The 22403-nt window shown below is 40.2% G+C and overlaps 1 protein-coding gene and 1 non-coding gene across 2 annotated transcripts in view; both read right to left on the bottom strand.

Moving 5' to 3' along the window:
* Positions 1 to 2862: 2862 nt before the first annotated feature.
* Positions 2863 to 22403, bottom strand: part of LOC117068359 (POTE ankyrin domain family member H-like) — a 28118-nt gene continuing 8577 nt past the window's right edge. Inside the window, 7 exon segments of the mRNA XM_033185425.1 lie at positions 2863 to 3019; positions 3022 to 3067; positions 4112 to 4156; positions 5524 to 5594; positions 11397 to 11467; positions 18720 to 18857; positions 20187 to 20293. Of these exon segments, the coding sequence (XP_033041316.1) occupies positions 2898 to 3019; positions 3022 to 3067; positions 4112 to 4156; positions 5524 to 5594; positions 11397 to 11467; positions 18720 to 18857; positions 20187 to 20293 (600 nt within the window). The 3' untranslated portion in view covers positions 2863 to 2897.
* Positions 17358 to 17464, bottom strand: LOC117069201. Its single transcript, XR_004431445.1, has one exon. It is a non-coding gene; the product is annotated as a U6 spliceosomal RNA (small nuclear RNA).

Consider the following 22403-nt stretch of genomic DNA (forward strand, 5'->3'; position numbering starts at 1 on the left):
GCATATACACAGTAGAAAAAGTCACAAGAGGCTGGGTGCAGTGGCTCATGCCTGTAATCCCAACACTTTGTGAGGCCAAGGCAGACAGATCACCTGAGGTCAGGAGTTTGAGACCAGGCTGGCCAACATGGGGAAAGGCTGTCTCTACTAAATATACAAAAATTAGCCGAGCATGGTGGCACAAACCTGTAACGTCAGCTACTCAGGAGGCTGAAGCAGGAGAATCGCTTGAACCCAGGAGGCAGAGGTTGCAGTGAGCTGAGATCACACCACTGAACTCCAGCCTGGGTGACAGAGTGAAACTCTGTCTCAAAAAAAGAAAAAGTCATGAGAGAGAAGATTGAGGACTGAGCCCTGGGAAAAAATAATGTCCAAATGGAGAAAGATGAGGAGGAGCAAGCAAAACAGACCATGATGAATGGACTAGAAAGGCAGGAGGAAAAGCCTGAGGGAGTGAGGTCCTGAAAGCCAAGTTGAAGACGCTGTTAGAGAGGAGATGTCCTCCATTGGCTCAAATACTGCTGACAGACTAAATAAAATGAAGTGTAAGAAAAATGCCTAGATTTATTACAGAAAAAAATTAGTGATAATCTTGAGGAAAAACAACGTTGGAGGAGTGCTGAAACTGAAGACTTACTGGTGCGAGATTAAGAGTGAATGAAAAGAAAACTGAGTTCATGAGTGTAGACAGTTCTTTTAAGGACATCATACTTAGGAGTCATGACTGAGACTGTTGTCATTTTCTTCCACAGTCATGGAAAAGTAATAGACAATTAGTTTCAAATTTTATATAACAGGTGTAGTCTTCAAATTTTATATAACAATTATAATTTTAAAGGTTACAAAATTATACACATGTGGCATTAAAAATGCCAGACTGAGGTGTTAAATTCTTAAAACTATAGAACTAAAAGTTGCCTTGAACATTTCTAGATTACATAAGCTGATTATCATTTTGTTCATGCTTATACACAAAGACGAAGAAACACTAAAAGTTTCAAGGAGAGTATTTTTTGCTTGGTAAAAATCAGCCAATTCTAGAACAGTTGATACTCATCAAATATACAAAGTAATTGATCACAGTAAAATACTGAGTTCTATCAACAGAAATAAAGTGGTAGAAATGCTGAAAATAATCTTATTTTATAAATGAAATGTAAAAAATTATATGAAGTCACTGTGGAAAACTATGGTGTGGTGAATACCGAAATATATCCTTTTCTCAAAGGAAGGATAACGTCACACATGCAGGGCACTTTTAGGAATAAGAGTTACTGCATTAGCAGCACCTTCCTTTTAGCACAAGGTCAGCAAATTAGCACCTGTGGGCCAAATCCAGCCCACTGCCTGTTTTTGTAAGTCAAGTATCTTGGAACCCAGCCACGCTTATTAACTCTACAGTTCACAGAGTCAGTTAGCTGGGTGTGATGTTGCACACCTGTGGTCCCAGCTAGCAGAGAGGCTGAGGTGAGAGGATCACTAGAGCCCAGAAAGTTGAGGCTGCAGTGAGCCATGATCACACAACAGCACTCGAGCCTGGGCAACAGAGACCCTGTCTCAAATACTCAAATATACATATACACACACACACACACACACACACACATATGTGTGTGTATATATATATATATATAGAGAGAGAGAGAGAGAGTTTGCAAAGCCTAAAATATTTACTAACTGGCTCTTTGCAGAAAAATCTGGCCAATTCCTGGTTTAGTAGGTCAAAGATCCTTTGATACATTTTAATAAAAGTTTTACCCAATATACTAAAATGTTTATATTAAATATAGATCCCCATGTGCAATCCCTTGGCAATATTCAGATTGAAGATCCAATATTTCAGCACTCAGGCACTGACAACAAAAATTTAATAACTGGCAATCAAGGTGCAGTGTAAATGTAGCATGTAGCTTCCATTTGTAACACAGCAGATATTACAAGAATTCTAACAAAATTATCTTAAGATGTGTTATCTAAAACTAAAGGCTTTAAATACATTTTAATTGTGAAATAATCAGTTTACTCTAGATCTAACCTCATTTGTAAAAAAATGGTTGCATACTACATTATTTTCTGGGAATGAAAATGAGTTATTTCCTATTGGTAAAGATTTACTTTTGATAATGACAATTTCCTACTGAAAAGAATCCACCTTTTTGATATAATGATGCTGTAATAAATGTCCTTATACATAAGTATATATGTAACAAATCTATATAAATATCCTTAACATACATATATATCCTTACTATGCTATATATGTGTGTGTGTGAATATGCTATTAAATTAATGTTTGAAATGTGTTCACCAACAGTGTGCGAAATGTCTTTTTCAATGAGACCATTTATTTGCAGCAACACAGATCAAGATGGAGACCATTATCCTGAGCAAACCAATGCAGGAACAGAAAATCAAATGCCACCTATTCTTGCTCATTAGTGGGAACTAAACAATGAGACTCATGGACACAAAGAGGAGAGTAGCAGACACCAGGGTCTACTTGAGAGTGGAGCGTGGCAGGAGGGAGACGACCAAAAAACTACCTTTTGGGTCTTTTGCTTATTATGTGGCTGATGAAATAATCTGTAGCCCAAACCTCCATGATACAGTTTACCTATGTAACAAACCTGCACATGTACCTCTGAAGCTAAAATAAAAGTTCACTAAAAAGAAAAGAAAAGGCCTTTCCCCTCACATTTGCCAATACTGGTTATTTCTCAAATAAATTAATGACTGGAAAAAATGGTAACTCGTTTTTTGTTGGTTATCATTTTTCTGATGACCAGATGAGGCTGAATATCCTACCAAAAGTACAAAATTTGTTAATCATGAATATTAGCCAAATTAGGATTAGTTTGACAGCACATGGTTGTCTCCTGTTAAATGTTGCCACAGGCTTACCTGTGATACTCTTCATTCTCAGTGTCAGGAAATTGCTGACTTTCCGGTGTTCTGCTCTTGCTTTGTGGAATTAATCCATCATCACCATTGCCAGCAGCGGCACCATTAGTCAGGTTTCTGGTAATCTCACGTGATTACTTCCGTGCTTCTTCATTTCTTCTTCAACCTTGAGTGGAAGTTTGATATTAAGGATGGTTATCACTTTATTGAATAGAAAGAACCTTTTTAATAGATTTTATCAATTGACTCGGTGTATCATTATTTTAGTCATTAAAAATGTTTCACACTTAACTTTGATCATATATACATAACTATTACCATATAATTTTAAGATGTAATTATCATATCATTAGTATATCACTGAAAAATTTGTAAAGTTTGCTTTATTTCTGTTTGACTGAATAAAATAGAATTTTCCAAAATTCAAAAAGGGCACTCCTTCATTTTGTGGTTTTATTCCCAACACTCTTCAGAATCTTATATATGTATTTACCCCATTTGACTCATGGGTACACACAAATAAAAAGACAAGGACGCAAAATGTGTCTTCTTCTGTGTTTACCACCTAGATCTTACATCAAGCAGTCAGATTTAGAGGATGAGACACTGTGGGGCTTTGGGAATAGAGAGGAAGATTGCCCTTTTCTGCACTGAGATTTTCTTCTCCCTCACTGCCTTTGGCCATTCTTTTTTCATTTGGTTCCTGGGTTATTAAAAACATGATAGTGCTCACTGAAACATGGGAACCAAATTTCGCCACAACACAAGGAGCAGAGTGAAACTGCTGAGGTAGGAGCATGGAATCCCAGAAAATGAGATGCTCCCCAAATTTCACATTCAATAGCCATACAATTTTCTAGCTGGAAGATACACAGAATAAGAAATTATCTTCTTTAGCCACATTATCTATTGATAATCAGACTAAAACCAAGAAAGATAAAATGATTGATCCAAAGCTCCTAAAGTGGCATGACCTAGCATTTTACGGCAGCATTCAGGATTATTCGAGAATAATGAAAGAGTATCTCTAGGGTTTATATCTCTTTAAACCTCAATGTACAGAATTCTTTCTGAGTTAAATATTAAATTTTTCACTGATGATTTATGCTACTTACATGATAGGATCATGTATGCCTACACTTACTACACTTTGTTAAACAACATAATGTAAAAATTGAATTCAACAGAACATTTGAATATAAAGGTATACCTCTCTATCACAATCCTTGTTTATTTCTCGTTCTTGAGATATTTCCTGTAAATGCAAAAATAGAAGGTTAATTTGCTTGCTGTATTTCTGTGATGTCTCCTCTCTTGCAATGCATGTTTTTAAAATAATTTTATTTTAAGTAATCAAGTATGGACAATGAAAAATTAGAAAATAACTAAAATTAAAATTTAAATGTCAAAATAGTTAAATAAATAATTAATTAAAATTAAGAATTAAATTTTTAATCTACGTTCAGCTACTGCCACATCACTGGCTTCTGACTAACATGTGAAAAATACTTCACCTTAATCAAAGGGAAAAGAAAAACATGAACCAGCAAACTTAACTTTGTGACCATTTGTTTGGACTAAACTTAATTTGTTATGTGTTAAATCTACCAAAAATACATCAGCAGATGATTGGTAGTGTTGCAAAATCTTCCTCACTTGAAAAGAGTTTACCTCACCAAACCCTAACCAGTGAGCCTCTACAGATTACTAACTGGATTGTAGGCACGCTTTCAATTATTAGGAGCTGAAATCAACACCAAACAGAAAGAAATGCAAATTCTTAAATGTTAACTGAAATTACATGTTGTAATATGATAGTGTTATGTATCTAGATGGTCTCCTTAAGTCCAGTTCTAATATATTCTAATGTGTACTAATTATAGTGGATAAAAATTTTAATAATCTGTACTGATTTTCTACAACTGAAGTAAGTTCGAATGTTATTGTCTTTCTGCACTAATACCAAAGGTCCCACTCTGCAAGATACGATTCTTGTAATAGGCATTTGGGTTGCTTTTATGACCTGGTTCCCTCTCTGAAGAGAAATGCTGAGGTTAATGAAAGACCACAAGGCAGAATATATCTTTAACCTTGCTATCAGTGACTGCAATATAAAACTGCAGATTTTCAAGCACTGGCCATGATTACTCTTTAACCATGAATCCAGGTCAGGGATCATCAGTGTTACATTGTTCATAATTCCATTGCTTAATAACATAATCCAATAATTGATGTTACTTTATCATGTCAGGGTGTTGTAAGAATAAAAGAACAAAGTTCTGGAATTTCTTTTGCCTCTATTCCAAAAGGAAAGATTACCTATAAGCTAATCAAAAAGGCAGATAAGAATATTTCAAATAAGAATATTGTAAAATAAGAGTATTTTAAATTTTATACTGGTTATGTTAAATTTCAAATGCTAAATTAGAATCTATTGATTCCTCTGTTAATGAGATTGCTGAACTTATTAAATTTTAAGATTCTATTAAAAAGTTCTTAGAAAAAAGAATCTATTGATTCTCAAAACCTAGTCTGAAAGGTAATTTCCTTTGAACTATCTAATATTACTAAAGCAAAGAAAATAACATTAAATCAAAAGTTTAAATTTAAAATTCTCCATGCCTCTGGCTGGCTATTTTCACCGCCTTTAAGCCTTTGTGACTCTTCCTCTGATGTCATCTTTAAGTCTTGTTCTGTTGAGAAATCCATATATTCAGTTAAAATGAACCACTTAGAACAGTTAAAAACCATTGCCTTTATAAAAACAGATTTAAGACAACATTTTATTTTATCTCATAAATTGAGTGTTTAGTGTTTCATGAAATAGTTACTTAGGAAATCATTCTCTAAGACTTCAACAAACCACTTGGGGAGACACCTGTTAAGATTTACTCACAAATTCATCCACCCAACATAAATGAACAAAACCACCAGAAACACAACTTTAAAATACAGGAGGAACATATAAGGTAACACAGTGTGTTGCTCTCCACTTCTTAATCATGAAGCAGAAAAAGTAATGAGAAGGAAATTTAGTTTTAAAGAGTAACAAGTTTTCCTGCACTTAGCTACTCTGACTCTAAGGATAGTAACAGGCAGGGCCCAGGTAAGGTCATGGTGACCCTGTCCGAGAAGCCAGAGCCCACAGGTATGGGTCCAGACATCCCAGAGCAAGGTTAAGAAAACAAATTCTTTTACCATCCTTCTTCCCCTCAGCATTTACTCATAGCTATTTTTACAAATGCATATATTTTACAAGTTCCTGGTTTCCTTCAATGTAGTTGCAAAGTCACAAGCTATGCTGAGGTTGCAAAACTGTCACTATATGATTAACTGCCTTTGTTCTGCTTCTGTAAGCTTGCCCTTTATAAGCCAAGCTCTGTCTTTGTTCAGGACTCAGTTGTTGGAAGCAAATCTGCTGAGCTGCTGTGCACGTAAATAAAATCCTCCTGTTTCACCCACTGGGTCTCTCCTACCTCCTGTTTTCTTCAACCATAGTACCGTATAAATGATTTGTAAAATTACTACTGACGCCTTTATTAGTGTACAATGTCTTCCTAATATCTAAAATGTTTCCCTCCACTATTCTGACAAATTTACTTTCTTTTCTTTTTTTTCTTCTTTTTTTTTTTTTTGAGCCAGGGTCTTTTTCTGTCACCAGGCTGGAGTGCAGTGGCACTATCTCAGCTAACTGCAACTTCTGACTCCCTGGTTCAAGTGATTCTCCTGTCTCAGTCTCCCAAGAAGCTGGGATTACAGGCATTCACCATCATGCCCAGCTAATTTTCATTTTTTTTAGTAGAGATGGTGTTTCACGATTGGCCAGGATGGTCCTGATCTTTTGACCTTGTGATCCACCTCTTTAGGCCCCCAAAAATGCTGGGATTCCAGGTGTCAGCCACCACAACCAGCCTTATTTTCATCTTTTAAAAACAATGCTGTGTGAAGTCTTCTTTGATTCTGCATGTCTTTCCCTAGATAAAAAGGTACCTCCTTCCTTGAGGCTGCCTTCGTACTTCACTGATTTTTCTACTGCATCTTTACCACCTGAACAGTACATTATTCCCCCACATGTGTTCCCCTCTGCTCCAAGACTGCAGGGGACAGTCTTGCACATCATTTTTGTAAAAACAGTCTTTATTTTACTCAGAAATTTCTTATTGAGTCCTGCTACATATATGTAAGGCATTAGGGTTTAAAAAGAATGAAAATAAAGCATATCAGGGATGGCTTTTCTAGAACACATGCCCAAGCAGGACTGAAATATTGAGGCTAGCCAGATTAAAAGTGGTAGAGGGCAGGAAGGTTGAACAGCATTCCACACAGCAGCAAGAGCAGGAGCGAGGCCTGAAAGAGTGAACGAGTGAGTAGGGCGTTACCAGCAGCGCAGTAATGCCAGAGAAAGGGCGCACAGGGAAAAGGGCTAAAGATGAAGAGTGGGGCAGAAGTCGGATTATGAAAGCCTTATGTGTAATTTTAAGATGCTTGGACATTAATGTTCAAGAGTGATCCCTGGTCCTATCTGCATTTAGATAAAGATCATTTTAATGTCAAAACCAATATTCCCAGTGAGCCATTATTCATTAAGACAAGGTGACAGATAGCTCATGTGGACACAGCTGAGATGTCACTATGTAGCAAATTCTCAATAATTCTCATGAACACTTGGAAAGTCAATTCTATAATAAGTCAAAGAAATTATAATAAATCACTTAATATTTGGTTTGGGAAGGTGCTTTCTAAAGTTATAGTGCACATGAATATAACTCATAGTTGCGAATTCAGAACTGTGACAATAAAGCAATGAAACCACGATGTGTTTGAGTCAGTAATCTTTAGATTTCTACCTAGTCTTCCTACCCAGTCTGTAAATCCTAAGTATAATCCTGGTACTCACTCTCAAGTTTACATTAATTACTAGCCTATACAAAAAACACTCTTTCTCTTACTTCTTTTTGTTATTTATATGTTGCTTTGCTTAAAGGAAGAACACAAAAATGCCCTGCTAAAGGGATTCTGTTTGGTTGCAGGTTGCAAGAGGGGAAAAACAGAAAGCATATTTTGCAGAAAATGGTATTTTAGAAGTCAGAACGATGACATGAAGTCAAGCAGGGCACTCTAGCACTGAATTTGCTGTGCTTCTTTAATACACTCCTTGCTCTCTTTCTTTTCTGGCAGCCGTGACTCACATAGGTCATGGAGACTATCATTCCCTAAGAGGAACATAACTCTGATATTCATCTTTATCTATTAGGATCATGTGTCCCAATTCTGTGTTCTGTGGATGCTGACTTTCGGTCACTGATGGTGATACACATGGACATTTTCATCAACTTTCAAATTCTTCAGTCTTTGACAAGTCTTGTTACTGAGAGTCAAACTAGTAGGATGTGAGTTATAAATGCTGGTTATCCAATTACCTACTCAAAATATCCTACATGAATATTCCATTAAACATGCACACAAAAAAATGGTCATTCCTGCTGACCTGCAGCTCTTTGCTCTTCTGTATTCACCAGAAAATGTTCTACTCCTTCCTCAGGTCCAGGTTAAATGCTAGTGTACAACCTGGAAACCTGTAAATCATCTAACATTTCTCTAGGTCCCCCAAGCCTTTCTCATTCAATTATCACTAAATCATATTAACTATACCTCTCTTCTGCCTCTGCTTTATATTCCCACTGCCACTGGGAACACAAACTTTACAAAATGGCTCTTATTTAAAAGAAAACCGTCAACTATTACTGTTAGCTCTTACATGAAAAAAAAGGAAGCAAAACAAATAAAAAAGGCATAACACCATAAAAAACAAAGGCCAACATATTAAAATGAGTAACTGAGATTCCTAACTTTATTTCACCACGGATGGGTGAAAACCTTATAATACATTGATACTAGTGAACTATAGCTGACTACTGCAAAAGTGTCCTTTGTCTCCTGGTTTCTTCCCAAGGTTACATTCCACCAATCCCAGCAAACTATAGGCCACAGTCCAAATCCAATCTGCCTCATGGCTTTGTAAATAAAGTTTTATAGGAGCTCAGTCAGGCCTATTTGCTTACAAAGAACCATGGTGGCTTTCACACTACAACAGCAGACAACAGCAGGGGTAAGTAGATATGACAGAGACCACACAGTCTCAAATATTTCCCACCTGGTCCTTTACAGAAAAAGCTTGCTAACCCATTTTACACCATAACCAGAATGCCTTAATACTCAAATTTACTCTTGTGACCCCCCTGCTCCAATGTCTCCAATGAGCCCCTGCAGCAAACATTGTTCGCTCCCTACCAATAGCCATTCCTTATTCTTTCTTGCAGAAGAAACACAAGTCTATTGGGATGTTTATTATCCCAATCTCCCTCCTCAGCCTCAGAAAGAGAAACGTTAATTCTAAGCTAATCACATATTTGCATTCCCAGTGCCTGGTTTGGGAATGAGCAGGTAGTGGAACACAGCCAATGAAATGTTACAGGAAGCCCCTTGTGTGCTTCTAAGTTTTCTCCCTGTTTAGAAGACACAGGTGAAGAAAAGAAGCCCTTGAGATGTTGTGTTGTGAGAACAAGATGTTTGGAGCTGTTGCAGATTAGCCAACCATGAAAGGAGACATGAATAAAACACTGTCAACAGCACAGAAAGAGACAAGAGGGATCCCTAGGATATCACTGAACAAACACAACAACTCTGGTTCCTACTGTTTTCGCCACTGCTCATCAGTATTTGCAGTCCAAGGCATTCTACCTGGTAAACTTCCCAGGGCCCATACGATAAGACCTGCTCATTTCTGTAGTATTAAAAAGTCTGTCATAAACTTGCCTTAGCTAAGTATTCACCTCATTCCCAACCTCTGGTATCTCACACTTTTGGTGCTAGCAAAAGTGAACTGCTCAGAAACCCTGCAAAGTTCACTCAAGCATCTTGTCTTTTGCACTTGCTGCTCTTCCTGCCAAACAGGCAATCTCCTTAGATGCTCCTTCTGGCCAACACACAATCTTGAGGCATGTTCCTTCTGCCAAACATTATTCTTCTGCTTCTTTACCTAGAAAAATTCTTCTCACTCTGCATGCTTCCCTTGAATCATACCTACTTTTTTTTTTTTCAAAACTTTCATTCCTCATCACATATGTCTGGCACATAATCAATACATAATAAATTATAATTATAAGCCTCCAGTGGGCATCCAGCACACAGTAAGCACTGAATGAAGTAATAAAATTTTAAAAAATGACAATGATAATAACAAGCTCCTGTCTGTATTTTTAATTGTTTGTGTTTCATAGCATTAGAAAAATGGTTAGTATCTAAAAGACATTTGATAGTTATTTGTTAAGTGGACAAGTGAAAACATAAATAGAAATGTTTTCTTTGTAAATTCTGTTGAAAAAGCACAGAAATGAAATGGAGACACCTCTATTATGAGCACCTTAAGGATCAAAACTACATCTATTCCATCTTTGTCTCCTGAAACTAATAAAACCTAACTCACAAAAGCTCTTTGATAAATAGGTGGCTACATTAAAGGTGTCCTCATACCGTTTGGATTATACATTGTATTAAGTGTCCACAACCAGGTAGCATACTAGCATTTTTGTTATTGTGAAACATTTTTCTAGTTTTATTATAATCTCCTGAGCCTAGAGTTGGGCAATTGTGTATAGTTATTTTGACGATCTTTTGGCAAATGGTAACACAGCATCTTGTTCTAACAAAATTACTGTTATCATGACAATTAACCAGCAGGTAGAAGAACACACCTTGTTCCAACAAAGTAAATGTGTCTCTTTCCAACTTCAAATGAGGAGGAATGAAGTCAGTAATAGTGAGACCTTGTGGGGACAAGCATATGTAACATGACTTGTGCTTCAGCGTTCTTTTGTGATAAAAAATTCCTTACTGTTACTTTTTAATCTATGGTAGGACCACCCAGAGCAGGGGTCCACAACTCCCAGTCTACAGACTAGTACCAGTCCATGGATTATTAGGAACCGCACCACACAGGAGGAGGGGAGCAGCAGGCAAGCCAGGGAGGCTTCACCTGTACTTACAGCCAACCCCATGGCTTGTACTACCGCCTGAATTCTGCCTCCAGTCAGATCAGTGATAGCATTAGATACTCATTGGAGCATGAACCCTGTTGTGAACTGCCCATCTGAGGAATCTAGGTTGTGTGCTTTGTATGAGAATCTAATGCCTGATGATCTGTCACTGTCTCACATTGCTCTGCCCCCAGATGAGACCATCTAGTTGCAGAAAAATAAGCTCAGAGCTTCCACGGATTCTACATGATGGTAAGTTGTACAATTATTTCATTATGTATTACAATGTAATCATAATATAAATAAAGTAGCACAATAAATGTAACATGATTGAATAATCCTGAAACCATCCCCACCTTCCCCCAGCCAATGGAAAGATTGTCTTCCACAAAACCGGTCCCTGATGCCAGAGAGATTGGGGATGACTGACCTAACGGTATTCACTATCACAAGTGTTACCTGGATTGCTGTTTTCAGAAGAGATTTTTAGCATCTGTTTTTCTTTGTAGTCAGAAAGTAATTGGCAAATTCTACATATAAAAATGTAATAAACCAAATTACTATTTTAATACTGATATAAAAAACTTAGCAAATGTAAAATTCTTAGAGTATTTCAAACAATATCATAATATCAGAACTTAATAGTATTATCCCATCCACTTATGAGTACATTCTATAAACTTCTCTTGAAGCTTCTAATTAAAGAAGAAAAAAATATAAGGTGAAATGCTCACAAATCGAGAGCACTGTGACCCAGTAAATTAGCTTGCATTAGCATGACATAATAGAAAGTGTTCCAACTCTGCTTAAGTCCTGGCTCCATAATGAACAGCTATTTGTTTTTGGACAAGTTGCTTCTCTTAGGCTCAATGTCTTCTTCTACAAAGTGAGGGCTGTTTTGTTTTTTTCTAAGACCACCAGAGCGGGCGCAAAGGAACCAGCGACTAGGCAAGGGTAGGAGCAAAACTGCAAGTTTATTTTGGTCACCTAGCTTCAGGGGAAGAAGGTGGGTAAGGAGAGGTCTGTTGGCCTCCGGCAAATGAGGCCCACAGAGTTCTCCATGCTGCCCTTGGACGGAGTTCCGACAGTCCCGACCGCAGTGGGGAAACTGGGAAGTCCACGTGTGGCACTCGTCCAGAGCGGCTTTTCTGGGAGTGGGAGGGCGATAGGCGGGGCACGGGCGTGTCCGGGGGCGTTCCGCAGGTGCGACCAGGTAAATCTTGGTCTCTTCAGATTGACGTCACCTGGCGCATGCCCAGTTGGTCTGCACCTTCCCGGGCATCGGCTGCATTTTCGCGCGCGCGGGAAAAGTTGGGGGATGAAGAACCCGGAAGTGCGCCATCTTGCCTCTGTTCGTCCAAACAGTCCAACCTTTTATTGGTAATAGTGATAAAGGGGTGCCGTGGTCTGTCTGGCTACTTTCTGCTGTTAAGGGGCGTCGTTAAGGTCAGGGCCCATGGTTGGCATTTGGACGCACAGATGAAGAATAAAATAAGGCACAGTATTAGTATAGGAACGAGGTATGGAAGCATTTGTCGGAATATGGGCAAAACCCAGAAGGAAGGTCCTGGCAAGGTTGGGGTGTTAAGGTTTTGTATCTCAGTTTTTTATTTTATTGAGGGTTTGAATGTTAGTGTCTACTAGGCCTGACTTGCTAACATAATAGCAGCACTCTTCTCCAAGGAAGAGACAAGTGCCTCCTTTTTCAGCTGTAAGCAAGTCTAGGGCTCGCCTGTTTTGGGCAGCTACTTAGGCTATTGAGGTAGTTCGGCGCTGCAGGGAGGCCAGGCTTTCAGCTGATTCCAATAACTAGAGGGAGGACAACAGCCCGTTTTTTTTTTTTTTACGGGGGTGTCATAGTGGCATGGAAAGTTGCTGGAAAAGCTCTGCTACTTCTGCCTGGCTGTATAAAGTTAGACTGGGGACCAAGGACACGGGGACATAGAGGGATCAGTTAATGGCTGTATGGTTAAGAGTTTTAGAGAGAGATCAGTTGCACGAGAAATAGCCTTCAATGGGGGCTGTTTGGCCTCCATTGGGTGCCTGAGTATGATTACCTCAGGATGAATTTGGAGTTGAATAACGGAAAGGAAGGATTGGGCAGTTTGGACGAGAAATAGCCTTCAATGGGGGCTGTGTGGCCTCCATTGGGTGCCTGAGCATGATTACCTCAGGATGAATTTGGAGTTGAATAACGGAAAGGAAGGATTGGGCAGTTTGGATTTCTGGTATAGTGGTGCCTGGAGTGTAAGTGAATTGTGGGATGTTTGACCAGTTGTGTTGAAGGCCATGGGCAGGGGGCTGCCACTAGGTGGGGGCCTTATAAAGCCTCACAGAGGAAGCAGTGGGAGAGATTGGTTATATTCACAGTGTAGGTTAAATCTAGCCTTTGGCAGATAAGTGCGAGCCATGAGAAAGGGGTCTCTATTGTGTGTAGAGAAGTTTGATAGCCTTAAGGAAGGCAACTGGCAGAGCTATGTACTACTGAGTGTGTTCGGCTGTCTTGTGGCCAAGTTTCAGTGATGAGAAAAAAATTGCCATACAGTAGGCAGACTAGCAAAGTCTGAGTGTATGAGTGAAACAGCAATATAAGTATAAAATGAGACGTCATTTTCTGTGTAGTCACGGAGTGTCCCTTGCCACTGGAGATGTTCAATGAAGGTTAGGAGATGGGAGAACCACTGCTCTGGACTATTGTCTGGAGGTAGATATGGGTCTGGGGTTATGTATTGAAAGTCTGATAGGTTTATGTAGAAGATGGTGAGAAAGCAAGCTAAGCGCCAGGGGTCAGGGAGCATGATCTAGTTAAGAAAGTTTTGTAAGTTTGAGGCGAGTGGGGGAAAGTTGAACTGATGTCCACTGATTGTTCCCGGTGGGGGCCCTCTTTAGCTGGGAATGAGGAACGAGTGTGCAGAGTAGTTGTTGGCCAGGCACCAACTGAGGAGTGGAGTTTTTCGTGGGGTGGATGGCTTTCCGGTTACTCCTACTATAGAGATATTGGATGGAAGGCTAGGTCCAGAGAAGGACGGCAAAACAGAATAGGTAGCCTCGCTGTTGATTAAAAAATTGATTGTCTTACCCGCTACCAGGAGAGTTACCCACGGCTCTGCAAGGGTGAGGGGGGTCCCCGAGTCTCGGCACCTTCAGTTGTAGTTGTCGTCCAGATGTAGGAGCTGGAAGGAGCTCCCAGGATCCTGGGAAAGGGGGTCACGTGGAGACGCAGCACCTGTTCTCAGGGTGGGGCAATCAGACTTCCAGTGTCCTCCCTGCTGGCAAGCAGGGCAGGGGGTTGCTGGTGGACGAGGCTTAGGACATTCATTGGCCCAATGTCCTGACGCCTTGCACTTATGGCAAGGCTGCGTTGGGGCTCGGGGACCTTGCGGACACCTATTGGCATAGTGTCCCGCCTTGCCGCACTTATAGCAGGCTCCTTTTGTAGCCTTGGAGTCTGCGGAGTGTGTACTCTCTGGTCTGGGGTTACAATTGGGCTGTAAAGCCGCTGCTAGGAGTTGGGCCTTCTGTTTGAGGCGTGCTTGCCGTTTCCTCTCTGGAGTTATAGACCTTAAAGGCTAATTTAACCAGATCTTGTATTGGTGCCTGAGGACCATCCTCTACCTTTTGAAGTTTCTTACGAATGTCAGGAGCTGATTGAGAAATAAAATAAGACGCCAAAATGATGGCCCCTGTGGGGGAGGCCGGATCTAACCGGGTATATTGGGTTAGAACCTCAGTCAGCCTATTTAAGAATGTGGCTAGATTTTCTTCTGGATTTTGAATAATTTCTTTTAATTTGTTAAAATTTACAGTTTTGTTTGAGGCTGTTTGCATACCAGCCAACAAACACTGAACCATTATGTCTCGCCTACGGCGCCCAGGCTGGTTTGCTTGGTAGTTCCAGTCTGGGTCTGCCGAGGGTACTGCTTGCTCCCCTAGTGGGATGGTGGCATCAGTTAAATGTAGTTGGTTGGCGTGCTGCCTGGCGGCCGCTACGATGCACTCTTGCTCTTCAGGGTTTAGGGTGGAGGTTAGGATAACCTGGAGGTCATGCCAAGTTAAGTCATAAGCCTGACAAAGATATCTAAATTCCTTTATGTAAACGGTGGGATTAGCTGAGAAATTCCCTAAACGCTTTTCAATTTTGGAAAGATCGGCCAATGAAAAAGGGACATGTACTCTGACTACCCCCTCCGCCCCAGCCACCTCTCGCAAAGGCGCTAACACTGTAGGAGGGTGTGGGGCAGGAGTGGAGGCATCAGCAGGGCACTTAGAGCGGGTGTGTGCAGAGACAGGAGACTCAAGACAGCCAGTTGGGTGCCCCGAAGGAAGCACAGGACTGAGTGGATTACTAGTAGGTAAGGAAGAGGAAGGAGGAGTCCGGGCGGAGGGAGGAGAAGTATAGGGCAGAAGTGAGGGAAACCCTAGATCCTCCGGCTGAACAGAAAGGAATGAAGACTCCTCTTTTTCGGGTTCCTGTGAGCCGGCGTCCTTGGCTAGCATAACTTGGGCCGAAGAGCACCGGCTACACAGGTCGGGACCACAGCGTAAGGCCCAAAAGCCTTGTATGTACGTAATTTCAGACCACTTGCCTAACCGCTGGCAGAAATTGCTGAGGTCGGTCAGAACATTGCGATCTAGGGTGCCCTCCGGTGGCCACTGAGACTGATTGTCTAGTTTGTATCGGGGCCACGCCACAGTGGAAAGGAAAATTAACCGCTTCCTCCTAAGGTCTTGTTCAAGCTGTAAGGTTTTTTAATTGGCTAGGAGGCACCCCAAGGGGGTGCTCTTTGGAAATTTGGACTGGGGGTTTCCCATTTGTTCCTCTTTACCGACACAATGGACCCAATGGACATGGGAATGGATCCCTGCCTGGCTTCAAAGCGTCCTTTGGAACCAGCAGAGACAGACGAGAGGCTCTTGAAGCCTAAGTGGAGATTACCTTCAGGCGGACGTCTCCGTCCTGAACGGGTCTCCCGAGCCACGTGGTGGCTCCAAATGGACCCCGGACCTGCGCAGGATTTCTGGCCGAGGGAGGTAAAGAGGAGACAAGGGCACTTACCCCAGAGAGGCCGTGAGAGTGAGGGAAGTGGGTCTCAGGTCCTGGTCCGTCTGCGGGGTGGAGCGAGGAGGAGGAGGAGGCTCCCCAGACCCTGGGGGCCCTGAGGAGGGGTCTCCTCCCGGGTTGGGCACCAACTGTTTTGTTTTTTTCTAAGACCACCAGAGCGGGCGCAAAGGAACCAGCGACTAGGCAAGGGTAGGAGCAAAACTGCAAGTTTATTTTGGTCACCTAGCTTCAGGGGAAGAAGGTGGGTAAGGAGAGGTCTGTTGGCCTCCGGCAAATGAGGCCCACAGAGTTCTCCATGCTGCCCTCGGACGGAGTTCCGACAGTCCCGACCGCAGTGGGGAAGCTGGGAAGTCCACGCGTGGCACTCGTCCGGAGCGGCTTTTCTGGGAGTGGGAGGGCGATAGGCGGGGCACGGGCATGTCCGGGGGCGTTCCGCAGGTGCGACCAGGTAAATCTTGGTCTCTTCAGATTGACGTCACCTGGCGCATGCCCAGTTGGTCTGCACCTTCCCGGGCGTCGGCTGCATTTTCACGCACGCGGGAAAAGTTGGGGGATGAAGAACCCAGAAGTGCGCCATCTTGCCTCCGTTCGTCCAAACAAGGGCTTTGCTGCCTTATTTCACTAGGTTGTTAAAATGATTTAACAAGATAACATTTTGTAAATGCTCAGAGAAATAGTAAAGCAATGGAATAATCTGTTCCTAAACTTCATGACTGAAATTATCTCGGAATCCCAAATAAAACCCAGTGTGTATTTTGTTCGTAGATTCTAATATGCAAATGTTGTAGTTTTCAGAAAATGTTATTAAGTCCTAATTCTGCTTCTTAGTTGTTCTGCTCCTTATGGCTTATAATTCAGGACATCCCAACTATGTCATAGTTTGTAACTAAATTTACTCATAAATATCTCATTAAAGTAGCTAATGTGATTGTCCACTATTACGGAGTTGACCAATCACACCAAGGGCAGAAAAACCAATAGATGTTAAGACCTGGCTTGGACCAATGATCCTTCTCTACCAACTCCAGCTCTGAGCCAGCAGATGTTTGTTAGGATAATGCTTTATATTGATGTTCAATTGCAGCTGACATGGAGACCAAAACTCTACCTTTATTTTTTTTTAGTTTCCATGAAGAAGTTGCAAGTTGACATTGTCTAATTTTTGACATACATACTAACAATATATTTTGCACTGAACATGTTATTCAGCTCCAAGTCATCTCATAGACCATCTTACATGACTATTTTTTTAGTGTAAATCACAATTTCAATATTTTGGTGGCACCCATGTTGCCTTGACTCACAGTGTTTCCTTAGAGCTAGTCAGCAAATAATCAAATGACCTTCCAGTGACTGCCCAAAATACAGAATGCTTCAAAAATGTGTGCTGCTTCCTTATGCAGAAGCCATGCTAATTTTCTCTGTATTGTTCCCATTTTAGGATATGTGCTGCTGAAGCAAGCACAAAGCCCTACTTTTACACATGATTAGTGATGAGTCATGGACAGGGCTTGGCTCTGTTAAGTCCAACTAACCTACTTGAGATTCTGAGAATTCTCTTCAATGGCTTCCTGGGAGGTAGAATTTGAAAATATTTTAAAATCTTGAGCTACAGATGAAAGTAGCTTGGACGATTTTCATTATCATGTAAACCAGATCACTCAAGGAGCCAACCACAACTGGGAGCCACTGCTCAGGGAAGGTTCCTATGGAAATTTCTACTGCCTAAGGCTCTCTACAGGATATAAAGTTGCCTCACAGTACAGATCTGGTAGCAAAGAAGAAGAAACAAACACTCATCTTTTTCTGCCATATTATTTGAACCCCTCTGACCCTTTAGAACAAGTTCAATTAATATCTGCTAAAGAAAAGACCAACACGGCCTCAAAGGATCTCGTACCATGAAGGTGTCAGCTAATTCTTGGCTAAGACGCGGGTTCCACATTAGGTTCTGAATATCGGGGGAAGGGTCAATTTGCTCACTTTGCGGATAAAGGCAGGATGCTCAGCGGCCAGAGCAGGGTGCTAGTGCTTTGGGAACAATGGCTGAGCAAATAAGCATAGGTATGGGAACTTACAAACGTTGTAACTTCAAAGTCACTGTATGACTTGCCATGAAGACTTGAGGACTCTGAATCACTAAGGGCATCTTTGTGTCAAAGATCAACCATTACCAGGCAGCAGGACCATTTGAAGGGCAACAATGCAGCAACAGGAACAAGTGAAACATCAGAATGACTGGAATGTCCTTTTTTTCCCTCCTCCTTCTGACTTGATAAAAGGGATTGTCTTCCTTGGATTTAGTGAACCCCTTCAGTTATTGAAAAATTCAAGGAGTATGTAGGAGATAATACCCAGAAGACAGTCCAAGGCTTTCTGTTAAACTGGACATTTCAAGACCCAAATAACTAATCCAAAAAATCAAAGATATGACACTATTCTTTAATCCCATGCATAGGTGTTATACTTGGATGAAATGAACAATGTTGGGATTCTAAGTATCAAGGTCTAAAAGTCCTGAGATAAAGAATCCTGCACCCGTTGGTACCTCTAACTTGTCTTGCTTTTTGTCTGATTTCTCACTGATGAAGGGGACTGACTGCCACTCTAAAACTACCTGAACCACACTATGACATGTCACCTCATATGTAAGATGCGATTGTTATAATTACTTTAATCCTCAATTTAGCATTAACTCGCCTTTTAATGTAAACACTTACACATTATGATGACTAGAAACTGCATACTCTCTGGCCGTCTGTCCAGATAGATCTTTGGAAGAGACGTCAATATTTTGCTCAAGTAGAAGGCTGACTATACTTGCTGATCCACAATGTACAGCAAGTATGAGAGCATTTCTAAAATGACAGAGATCATTTCTCCCTTAGGAACTGTAATAAACATTTTAAAAGCTAATTTAATATACTTTATCAATTTAACATCTTGCCTGTCCTTGAAGAATTAAACATTTACATGCACTAAAACACATAAGCATCTTGGGTGCTTAAGTGTTCATCTTTGCAAAATACCAACAAGGTTTAAAGGAAGGGACAACAAGGAAACCTCTTATCTCAGTGGGGTATTGCAAAGTAGAAGACATTAATTTAAAGTCCTTTAATGGGCAAGAAACAATGCTAGTGTCACTTATCTGAAGTGGACAAAGGTTTAAGTGAAGATTTCCTTACAGCTTCCCTAGACTGATATGCTGGAATAGAAAATCAGCTAGGGGGTAAGATAAATAAGAGCTCTCTGCATGCTGAAAGCAGTCATAGTAATACCAATGGTAAGAACAGTCATAGGAGTGTCAGTTAATGATGCCAATAAGCATGTGCTAGGCACTGAATTAAATGCCAGATGTAACTTCCTTACTTATGCACAGCCAACTTTGAAGGATGTATTCTCCTACTTTTCATATATGACAAAGTGTGGTGGTAAATAAGATTCCCAAGGTCACACACCTAGCAAGTAAGAAAGCTAGGGATTAAATCCAGTCTGGTGTGAATCCAAAGCCTACCTCTTTTCTCTTTATCACCCACCTACGGCTTGCCTTCATTAAAGGAAAAGTGTATACACTTAAAACTATCTTCACTCCCTCTCTCCATACCAATTAAAAATAAAAACATTAAAATACACTGGCAACAAAAAAGGAAAAAAGCTGTGAACCCATAGTGTGTGGGAGTAGCAATTAGTTGTCATGTAGGGATAAGCTAACATTAATATTCTTCAAAGAAGGCAACTTAAAGCAGAGCCATTGAAAAGACAAACGGATTCTCAACTCCTATTTATGTCCCATACAGCATATTCATCAGAAAAGCATAGAAGACACAGAGGTTAAAAACTACTAGAAAGGGGTAAGAAGTTCAATACTGAGTCATAAAGTAAACTAAAAGTTAAAGTTCCCATTTCATAAAATTCATATGAAATCCCTTTAGCTAACATAATATCAGGTAATCAAAATATCATACAACAAATAACATCAGTCAATACAATAAGAGAAGATGAATCCTACCAAAACTGTTCTTTATGTTGCCCAGTCCAAATAATTGTTTTTCTGCTTAACTGATTTGTGTTGACACTGATCACTATGTCCCAATAAGTATAATTTAATCTTATTAATTTATTATTTATGACTCAAGTGACTGCTATCAATCTAGAACAACACACAGATTAAAAAAAAATAACTATACCTTCCACATCTGTCACGTGCATTTAAATTAGCTTTTTTCTTGATTAAAAATTTCACCACTTGCTGTTTTTGTCCATGTACGCCAAGCAAAAGTGGCGTGAGGCCATGCTGTAAAACAATATAAAACAAAACCAATATGTAATTCAAAAAATTATGTATTTCTCAGCTGAACTGGAAACTGTATATAAGATCCCATGGACTTACACTCATAGAAAGTAAATCAAATGTAGTTGCTTCCTTCTCACTCTTCTGTGCTTTCCCACATGCTGCTGCTTCCCTTGGAAACACTCATTCTCTGCCTGACCACGTCAACTCTGATCATCTCAAAAACTCACTTTCAACATTTACTGCTTCCAAGATTCTTTGCTTCTAATCTAGCATTTTGGCATGGCACTTTTGGATAATAATTTTTTTCCATTTAAACAAAGAGCTTCTTGAAGGCAGGGGATGTATCTTTTATCTCTATATTATCCAACCCTAAGACAAAATTCTTGTGTATAAAGCAAGAATTTGAATGTAAAGTATTTCTTTAGTTTCACATGTTTTACCAAAAGTTCAAGGTCCAATGTGTAATAAAAATTGCTATTAATGCTCCTACTGCCCATTTCAAGAATTTTTGCATTCATTCATTTAAAATCTATTTGTATTTAATTTTTCCAGACTGTTAACTAAATAGGTAATCAGTTCACAGGATTACTGAAACTAACAGAATTCCTGTCTGTATTCTTAATAACTCCATGGATTTTAGTGTTTAAACCTGCCATCCTGATTATGTCAAACCTCTGCAAACTTAAGAGACATAATGGATAGTCCATAATACAGCTTCAATTGACAAAAAAAGGTTTAGAATTTGCTATAATTCTAATTGAGAAAACTGCTCTTAACAACAACCTACTGATCTATGCACTTGAGTAACTGAACAAAGACACACAAAATCCTGAGAGGGCCGTTCTCTACTTAATGAAAGACTACTCACTGCAAATTTCTAAAGACCTTCTGAACGGCAGTGAATAACTGAAGGTATAAAGGAAGAGGTATTATTCTGTAAGCTGATACACAGTGCCAATAATATTCATCTTAATGTCTCAACCACTGATAAAAGTCACACTCGGGCAGGAATGGTCACTCACACCTGTAATCCTAGCATTTTGGGAGGCTGAGGTGGGTGATTCGCTTGAGCCCAGGAGCTCAAGATCAGCCTGGGAAACATGGCAAAAACCTCACCTCTACTAAAAAAATATATATATATATATACTGAGATTGGAGGACGACCTGAGCTTGGGGACGTCAAGGCTGTGGTAAGCTGTGATTGCACCACTGCACTACAGCCTGGGGAACCGAGTGAGACCCCATCACAAACACAAACAAACAAAAAAAGTTAGATTAATGTTATTGGAAAGGAAAGATTTAAAGGAATTAGCACATATCCAACTCCAACTCTTCTAAAAATATCTGAAGTTTCTGAGATATAAGAATGTACATATTACACTTACGTATTCAGTGTTTCTTAAGCAGGAGTGTATCCAGATTTTGAGAAATTTGTTGTTGTTGTCGTTGTTAGAGAGAGGGTCTCGTGTTGACCAGGCTAGACTCGAACTCCTGAGCTCAACCAATCCTCCCACCTCAGCCTCCCTAGCAGCTGGAACTACAGCCATGCACCACCATGCCTGGCTTCAAGGAAACATTTTTAAACATACATATCCAGGCTTTGTTAGACTTTATATAGTCTTTATATAGACTACTCTATCAAAATCTTCAGGGGAAAGCTTAGACTTGTGGACGATTTAAAAATTTTCCTGAGACAACTGGAATGCACAACTCTAGCTGGAAGTTAGTGCAATAGACGATTACTTCAGTCTCATCGCTCATCCACATAACCAATTCCCTTTATCATTTGAGGATTTGGCCAAAAAGAGGAAAGAGTAGGAGAGAGACTCATTTGCTGAAAATACCACAGAATTTTCCCCGGTAAGAGTAGAACAAGGTCTAGTAAACTCAAAATCCAACCTGATCTTGTTCCTTATAAGCCCCTTGTCTCCCACCTTCCCATCAAGACATGCTAGCGTTGAAAGCAGAGTTGAGACTCTAATTGGCCATTTTTACCAGAATAGGACACTAAGTCAGTTAATAACTTGTCATTCCCTCTGCTCAAGGGTTTCCCACTACATTACCACCTGTTCACTGCCAATCTGGTTCCTCAGAGCCCTCCTGAAATTGA

The sequence above is a fragment of the Trachypithecus francoisi genome, unplaced genomic scaffold (genome assembly GCF_009764315.1).
Source record: "Trachypithecus francoisi isolate TF-2019V2 unplaced genomic scaffold, Tfra_2.0 Lachesis_group21, whole genome shotgun sequence".
In the NCBI taxonomy this organism is placed as follows: domain Eukaryota; kingdom Metazoa; phylum Chordata; class Mammalia; order Primates; family Cercopithecidae; genus Trachypithecus; species Trachypithecus francoisi.